A 9,426-nucleotide genomic window follows, 5' to 3' on the forward strand; every position below is an offset into this window, starting at 1 on the left:
TATATATATATATATAATTTTCATGCACTATTACTTTCGAAAATCTAATGAACAATGCTACCTCTCATTTATCGTCTTTGTTATGCAAATCATCAGTTAGTAAATATATGATAATGGTAAGAAACGTTATAAATGAGATCACTAAAAAAAAATATAAAATTAATTAGCCACTATCATTATGGAGTAGTAGTCTATAATTTTACGCATCCAAAAAAGTGGAATATATAGAGTTTTTTTAAAGGTATGTGTAAAGATTAACTATGTGTGTGTGTGTGTAAAGGTAAAAAAATAAAAAATAAAAAAAATAAATAAAAAAAAAAGAAGAAGGTATATTTAAGGTTTTTGTTAACTTAAAAACTAATGAAAATCAAATGGTTAATAACTAAAATTATAGTATTAATAAAATATTTAATGAGACCATCCTAAAAAAATTACCGCGCGCAACGCGCGGGTATGCGACTAGTTAGTATTAATAGTTGGAGCCAATTCCCCACTAAAATGCAAATGGATTGCGCATGAAGCAAGAGGAGCTTTATTTGCTGCAACAAAAGCAGTTGAACTGGGATATAAATTTGTAATTTGTGAAGGAGACACCATGAATGTAATCTTCCCACTACAAAGTTCCTCGACTGCCCTCCATTGAGAATATCACTGCTAGAACTATTCTTGTCATAAATTCTTTTTATTTGATGCTCTGTAACTCATACAATTAGGGAAGCTAATTTTGTGACCAGTAATGTAATTAGATGGAGATGGATTCATTTACCAATATTTGCAATTTTTTCTTTTTTTGTTTTAATTTGTGATAAGTATTATTCAGAAAAATGAAAAAGAAAAAAGTGGATGGCATGTATGCCCAAAGAGACTTTATCACTTAATTAAAAATTCTCTTATGTAGTAAAGGATGTCAAAATTAGAACTAATGGCTTTTTTTGCAGAGTTACTTTCATATATTAGTTACATTCCTTCATTACTTGTGTACATTAGTGCTTCATTACATCCCTTTGCAGAGAGAGTTTTGGACATTAAAATACTGTCGTTCACCCTTGTGTCTTGCTGCAAACTAGATATTTACTATAGTTGATTTTGTTGTAATCTTACTGGATAAGGTTGCTTAGGTTACATCAAACCTGATGTGAAATCTTCTCGTTAATGATAAGAACCAAATCACATGGGATAACTAGGAATTTTTATTAGGGAAATCCACCTACCATAATTATTGCAAATGTATATTTTTGTTTATTATAATCATCCAAATAAAAAATGATTTAACTGTGCACCAAATTCTACACTTTTTCAAACCAAATGCAATTTCATTAAGCTGAAAGAGCATGAATTGTGCTGTAAATTGAGGGTTCTAATAAAGCCCTACAAAAATTATCACTATTATTACTCCTCAAACGAAAGGACCTCCTCGGAAACATCCAATATCTCCTCAACTTCAACTTCTTTTGCTTCATACTCCTCTTCATCGCTGGCTTCTCCATTCCTGAGTTCCAGCCTCTCCAGTTTTTCTACTTCATGCAAATGCTTCCACTCATTGACCCATTTGTCCCATTCATCCTTCAACATCCTCCACTTATCACGATCTTGCTCACTCAATAGCATTGAAACATCCTGGTCCTCTACCTTGTACTTCATACTGTACTTCTTTAAGTTCTTAGCAATCTCTTCTTCTTTCTCAGGACTCAATACTGACGGTGGTCTTGGGCGCCACAATAACTGTCAAAAACAGTATGAGAACAAGTATACAGCAAATAATTTCACTTGTAATAGAGAAGGCAAATTGAGTTCGTGTATATACAAGACATGGTTAAAAACCATGGAATATTGGTAAGATTACCTGAAAGAAATGATCCTTCAAGATCCTATAAAGTAGCATGCCATTGAAGGACCAGATGTTGAAACCATTTTCCATCTCATGTACTGAAGTCACTGCAGTTCCAACATACCTGATAGATGCAAAAAGGTCAAATGTTACAACCAAGATTACAAGAAAAAGAAAAAAATCTGCTGGATTGCCTTCCAACTAATTCAATGCAGGTATATATCTTAACCATGAAATGAATATATAGCAGTTGTGCAGTGCACTTTGATTTGAATATAGCCAAACAATTAAACCACAAAATTACCTTCCAGTAGGATCCCATTCAATATCTGTTGCCATAAAATGCTCAGCTGTTGCCATGGTTTCAAGCTCATCAACATCATAAAACTCCAACTGTCCATTGAAACCCTTTAATCCTGCAAGTATAATGAAGCGACCAGCAGGTGACCAGAAAGGAGTATTTGCCTGCTTCCCTTTCAGAGTAGTGAGCTTTTGGACCTTGTCTGTATTGTTTACAGAGCGCATTGAGTAGAAACTTATATCAGGTCTTGGGTTATCACCATGGATAATTGCAAACCTGTGACCTTCTGGCTCCCATGCGAAGGCAATAATCTTATCATTCTTATTCTCAAGCTCAAAAACCTCAATGGGAATATCCCTTTCTCTTATACGAAAAAGCTCAAAACCTGTGCATGTGCTTTTTTTCGTTTTTGTATATCGATCAACCTTAACAGCAAGATAATCCCCATTGCTTTGCCAGTACATTTTGCATTCACTAACACTGAAAAGATTCTTCTGCCTTAACTCATCCTTACTTGGGATTTGCATAAGACTCACCTAAGAATCATTTGAATGAATTAACATTAATGTAACTTAATTCATACATTTGAGAGAAGAGAAAGCACAACTTGTAAATAAAAAAATCATATCCATATTAAACAACAATGCTCACCCTAGCAGGATGGTCACCCAGTTCAGGAACAAAGAGAGCAAAAATTGGATCAGTAGGTGACCAACTGAAATCCACAACATTTTCAACCTTCAAGGATTTCTTGTCAATAAGTGAAAAGGTTTCTGTTTCATAGACAGAGATAATGTTTTTCCCAATTCTAGCAAAATATTTGTCCTCTTTATCCCCTGCCCATCTGGGAAAAAAGGTATTAATCCATTAGATTAAGGAATGATATTGAAAATAGTCATATGCAGGAAGAGAAACTCACCTGAAAACAGGCCATGACACCCCTTTAACACCGCCAGTTGCTCCAACACCAAAGTCATCAGCACTTCCCTTGAAACCTCTCATCACTTTTCCAGTTCTCATATCAAAAATATTTATCACAACCATCTAAAATATAAATTCACATTATCAATATTTCCGGGCCCAATGAATTTACAGTTCAGTAATGACTGGCAAAGTAGAAAAACTCACATTTGCACCACAAGGATTACTTGGTTCGTGGCTGCTATAGGTTACTAAATATTTCTCGCCAGGGGAAAAATCAATCAGTTTAACCTGCAGTTAATATCAATTAAATTATATATAAAGGGGAAAATGTTACACAATGAGAAACCAAAAACAAAATTCAACCTGAGGATGAGCATAACGCATAAGACGATTAAAGGTACTGGCACCTCCCCAAACAGCGGCATCTTGACTATGAAGTGTCGCCAAGTAAGTCCCCAGTGGGGACCACCGCACAAAACTTTCAGTCCAGAACTGTAAAGGAAAACAAATAGGACCATTCATCAAAGTGATATAAAGTATAAATTGGCCAATTTAGAAATTTTCAATTAATAATGTTCCAGCAGTGAGCAGATGTTCATTAATTGTTTTAAGTAGATGTTCATTAATTGTTCTAGTATCAAACTATCACAGGAAAGAGAGAGATATCCTCCCAACAATACATAATCAACAGTATTATGTGATAGTATCAGGATATTTAGATTTAGATGTATATATTCTACTCACAGCACGCTCATAAACAGGCTCAGCCTTCAGCTGCATTGCATCATTCCACAAAACCTCTGTATCTGAACCAGCACGAATCACAAACTGATCACGAGCTTTTTCATCAGTCAGCCATTGTTGAAGATTTTCCTGCAATGACGCAAGAGCATATAGATCATAATAGACTTTTAAAGGGAAAAAATAGATAAATAGTGCAGATAGAGAGGGAATTTGTTCGCATGAAATTTTCTGATGAATACTAATATTTTATTGAAAAAGACCTCGGTATACAAGATATATACTAAGAGAACAAATTAGTCAAGAAAAAGAATAACTATTAATCAAAGTAAGCAATGAAGGCAACATCCCAAAACATGGACCCATCCTGCCAACACAAATAATATGCCACAGTAGCCCCCTAATCCTGAGCAATGCTAAACAGAAAAGGGAAAAGATCCTTTAGAAATTAGAACCCCAACTCTGCCCCACCAATCAAGCCAAAAACAAACATTAGCCCCTTTTCCCTCAGTAAACGAAATAGACCTGGAACACCAGTGCCAACCCACTCGAATATACTTCCAAAAGCACACTCCATAGCCACCTCCAGCCTCCTCCAAACACCACCAGGCCCAATCAAAACCCTATTTGCATACTACCACCTACCTCCAGAGAGCATTCTTTACTGTAGCAAATTACCATAACCACTTTCACAACAGAGCTTGGTTAAACCACCCCATCTACCTCACTCTAAATCCTCCCTGTCTAATCCGGGTGCACACTGTCTTCCAATTCACAAGGTGATACTTAAATTCGTCCCCCAATCTGACCCAAAGAAAACCCCTCTACACCTTCTCCATAAACAACTAGCTGGGAGACGATTGTTCACAGGAAATTAGGAACAACATAAACTATCTATTTGGTCAACAGTGAACAAATCTAAAAGCATACCTATTACATATTAAAACGTGCAAAGAAGGTACCTTTACGCAAATTATAATGAACTTTGATTTATTTTAGATCTACTTTATATGAGACGTAGAAATATGAGCTACAAATAAAATGTTATATGTTTTAAATAAAAAGCGTTCTCTAACAAGTTCTCTTGCATTGCATCAAAAATACTAGCGATAAAATGGCAGATTAAATCCACAATTTAGTTTTAACTTGATGTGTGGTGTTGTGTAACTTACCAAAAAATATTGCTTTTAGTAGCTAAGGACAAAGATACTTGTATGTTTTTCTTATTTGGATTCTAAAGAGGATGGGGGAATCTGATCATAGAATTTCATCTTTTCCTCTCTTTTTTATTGCATATAAAGTTGCTTTTTCAGAAAAACCATATTAAACATGTTACCCTAGCGGATTGGGGTTGGACGTGTGAACATAGTGGTGAATATATTCCTCATCTGTTCCCCATTGCTCTTTTGCAAGGGAACTATTGTCCTTTGCCTATTGTTTTTATAGTCCAAAAAGTGGTGTTTGATATGATATGTATGGAGGATGGAAAAAAGAGAGGAAAGGAAGCGTGAGAATGACGTAGAAAATAGAAAAAAGAACAAATCATTATGTAAATGCATCAAGAAACGGTGAATGCTGGAAATTCAAAGCATGGGTTTTTAGGGAAGTGAATTATATATGCATGTAGGCATAGTAAAAGCAGCTGATAATAACATACTCAAGTTCAATTGGAATTTTAAGGACAATGAGAGAACAGAAATCATGAAAGAAACAGATTGATTGAAGAAATACCCCTGGAGTATATGGCTTAAATTCAGGAGGGGCCCACTGATCTGGAACTTTCATGAAAATATCAAAATCATCGAACATGTTGACCGCAAAAATGTGACGCTTGTCCAACTTGTACCCATTAGTTCTCTCCTTTGCAAGCTCAGCTTCCTACAATAAAAAGGATATGCATAAGCATTAAACCCCACTGTATTAATTTATGACACAACAACAACAACAACATTAATACCCATAGCAAGCAAGTGCTTATAAAATATAAAAAGCAACAGGCATAATATATATATATATATATATATGAGTAATGCTAACGAGTGCCCTTAGAACACTGGTTAATAATCTATATAAAGAAAGTTTTTATGGGAAATGAAAAAAAAGTAATTAATATTTTAACAGTTTTTTTCATTTCTCATAAAAATGATATTAAAATTTTCCTAAAGTGGATTATTAATGAGTGCCTTAAGGGCACCCGTTAGCAAATTCTATGTATATATATATATATATATATATAATATAAAAACAGAAACTTTAATAAGTAACCAAAGATTAAATTCATATCAATGAGTGGAGAGAGAGAGAGAGGGGTACCTCAGGGGTATTGAACTCAATAAAGCAATAGCCTAAGGTAGATTGTGTCTGAGGATCAACAGGCATGCAAAGGCCATTCTCCTTGATGACACCAATCTGACTGTAGATTCTATGAATAACATCTTCAAGCTTTTCTTTCTTCGTTTTCGCATCTACTTCAGGGAGATTGTCAACAATAATAATATTGCCAAACCCATTACTGTACAACTCCAAATCCTTATTCAGATTCTTATCTCCTTCTTCATCATCGCTACATTACAATCCAGAAAGAGTGTCAAATCCAAACTGAAATTTATATATAATTCAGCGTGTACGTAATTGCTAATAATAATAATAATAATAATAAATTGGGTGTTATACCTTGGGATGCCGAAGTCTTGGCCAGGAGGGAGGTGAATGGAATTGAGGTCGAGTGGGACGAAATCAATTCCGAGAAAAGACGCCGTCGTCTCTATGTCTTTCATCGCCATCACGTCCGCCATGTTTGCCTTTCTTTTCACTCTCTCTGTTACTGTTACTGTTACAGTTACAGTTACAGAAAGATAATTTCTGCTGCTAACTTATTAAACCACAAGAAGAAGTAAAAATAAATAAAACAACTACAAAGATTCTTGCTTATGAGTCTTCAAAGATTTGAAGGCCGAATCTCCAAGAAACTCAATTATGAATGAGAGTAGCTAGTGATAACCTATGTGCATATAAAAGACAGTCAAGAATATTGTCGGTTTCTTTTTTTTTTTGGATTAAAAAAATAAGAACATTGTCGATTTCGGTTTGTGTAGTCCCTATTATTTTGGTGTGTGTGGACTGATTTCTAGGATTTTTTTTTTAGAAGATGGTTTCTACTTTCTAGGATTTAATTATAGAGATTTGCTTCTTAGAAAAAGCAACACGGCTTAAACCATCTTTTTTTTTTTTTTTTTCCTTTTTAATTAAATATTAGGTACCTGTGTCATTATGTCATATAATTATCTCACCAAATCATCCAAGGCGTTAGAGAAATACCATGCTAATCATAAATAGCAATTTTTTTTTTTTTTTTTTTTTGAGAATCAAATGGCAAAATTTTTGGTTTGATCAAGTATCAAACTTTAATACTTTATACTTTAGAAATTTTTGGTGTGACAAATAGCAAACTTTAATACTTTAGAACCCAAAAAAAATAACGATATTAATAAGTATAGGTAAAAAAGAAGATAAAATTCCAAGTTCCAACCTGTGATTATTTTCAACAGAGGTCGGGTCTTTAACTCTTTATAAAGAATAAATAAAAAAGAGAGAGACAAAATAAATAAATAATAACAAATCCTTAAATTACTCAGTCATATTTCTAACATATTTTTACATAAAATACTTGTTTGAATATTTTCACCATACCAACGTGAAAACTATAAACAGCAAAAGAAGAAAAAGGATATAAAAAGAGAATTAAAGAAGAAAAAAAAACTTTGAGTACCTGATGGCTGATTTTGATTCTCCAATGAAGTTTTTTTTTTTTTTGTTGAGAAATTCTCCAATGAAGTTGAGTTAGCAGAACGAGTTTGGGAACTTAGCTTTATTGTGATTATTATTATTGTGCAGTTTTCTTTTATAGAAGCTTGAGGCGGTGATCTCTCAAAAAAAAAAAAAAAAAAAAGCTTGAGGCGGTGATCGACTTTGGTTAGGAAATTCAAGTAGGATTAGGATTTAGGAAATTCCAATGCTCAATGTATCCGGGGATGTTTTAGGACTTGGGAAATCTCATGCATGTGTGCGACTGGCTGGTTTTATCATGCTTATCTCTCTCTCTCTCTCTCTCTCTCTCTCTTTATATATATATATATATATATATATATATATAGAGAGGAACCCATTCTACTTTCTACTAAGAGCAGAGATGGATGGAACCACTTACGGTGAGACAATGCCATGACCACCCTTGCCCTCACAAATTTTTCTTAATAATATAATATTATAGGGGGAAATGAGTATATTTCCATAATTTACAAACTATGCAACAAAATGTCTCTGTTTTGAAATTATTTAGCAAAATGCCCTTAATTTTGAAACTCGATTTTAACAAAATCGAGTTACAAGTGAAAATTTTGCCACGCAAAATGCCCTTTGTAGGGACTGGGTTCGAGCGCCCCTTCTATTGAACGAAAGGTCTCAGCTTCAGGATTCGGACCTCCATGTGTTTCTGTCACCCCAGGAAGCTCGCCCCCCTTGGCTGGCTCGTCAGGAGTGGATACGACCAAAGCAGCCTCAGGTCGAGCAGTCTCAGCCTCCTCCTCCTCCACCACAGCCTTAGCCTGTTCAAACCAGGCCTTCTCCCATTCGATCACGGCCACCATCTCCCCAATCCAAACTTCCTGCTCCTCCCCAATCAACTCTGCCTCTTCGGTTCGAGCCCACCGACCCGAAGAGGAAGAGGAGCTCTAAGGGTAAAGAGCCAATGGATGAGGGGAAGTCTCGCTCATCTCAAGAGGAAGGTGAAGCCCCACGGGCTCAAAAACAATTAAAGATTGGGCATCAAGGCCAGGGAAAAGAGATCGATGCGAACCTGCGCGCCAAGCTTGGCTTCCTGCCCCAATGCTTCATGGGGAGCCGCTAATGGACGACGCTTCCCTAAGGGACTTCCAGGGCGACGAAGGCACATATGTGGTCGACGCGTTGGAAAGGACCCTGTTGTTGCCTGCCGATATGGACGAGTTGAAGGGTCTGAGGAGGCAAGAGGTCTTCCTCAACATCAAGAGGTATTTGGGCATGGTAAGGTTTCTTACACTTGTGATTTCGCTGATTTCAGTTCCTTGATTTCCCATTTATCGTGTGTTCGTCCCAATTGGTAGGCAATCCAGGCCACTTATAGGCTAGAGGATGAGGCCAAGAAGCAGAGCAAGTCCTTGGAGCTTGAACGTAACAAGCGCGTGGACGCTGCGTGGACCCTCAAGAACTCCGAGGCTAACCTCTCTAAGGCCAAGGAGGATCTGAAGGAGATGACAAGGGCCAGGGACAGTGTCGAATCAGGCCTTGCCAACGCCCAAAAGCAGGCCGAAAACTAGACAAAACGCCTACTTAAAACTGAAGATCAGCTGAAGATTGCTAAGGAGCAAATTGTTGATCTAAAGAAGAAACTGGTTGAGGCGGAGGAAGCCAAAAACGTTGCGGAGTGGGCTAGGGACGAAGCTCTAAGGGCTAAGACAGAGGCTGAATTTGCCAGGACGGAGGCCGAGACCTCCAAGGAGAAAGTCGAGGAGGAGGCTTACGACTCAGGGGTGGCTGAGACCCAGGCCATTCTTAAGGCTCAAATCCTTGGAGTATGCAGGCTCTACTGCTCCTA

The 9,426-nt window shown here is 36.5% G+C and overlaps 1 protein-coding gene across 1 annotated transcript; it reads right to left on the reverse strand.

The window, feature by feature from the left end:
• Positions 1 to 1,200: 1,200 nt before the first annotated feature.
• Positions 1,201 to 6,896, reverse strand: LOC126697872 (eukaryotic translation initiation factor 3 subunit B-like). The gene is made up of 11 exons (XM_050395009.1): positions 6,468 to 6,896; positions 6,108 to 6,357; positions 5,526 to 5,672; positions 3,798 to 3,926; positions 3,417 to 3,545; positions 3,258 to 3,341; positions 3,049 to 3,173; positions 2,781 to 2,973; positions 2,133 to 2,665; positions 1,844 to 1,952; positions 1,201 to 1,722 (listed from the first exon to the last, which is right to left on the reverse strand). The coding sequence occupies exons 1-11, from the start codon at positions 6,587 to 6,589 to the stop codon at positions 1,390 to 1,392; spliced, it is 2,154 nt and encodes a 717-aa protein (XP_050250966.1). The 5' UTR covers positions 6,590 to 6,896; the 3' UTR covers positions 1,201 to 1,389.
• Positions 6,897 to 9,426: the final 2,530 nt, after the last annotated feature.

This window comes from Quercus robur, chromosome 8 (genome assembly GCF_932294415.1).
Source record: "Quercus robur chromosome 8, dhQueRobu3.1, whole genome shotgun sequence".
In the NCBI taxonomy this organism is placed as follows: Eukaryota; Viridiplantae; Streptophyta; class Magnoliopsida; order Fagales; family Fagaceae; genus Quercus; species Quercus robur.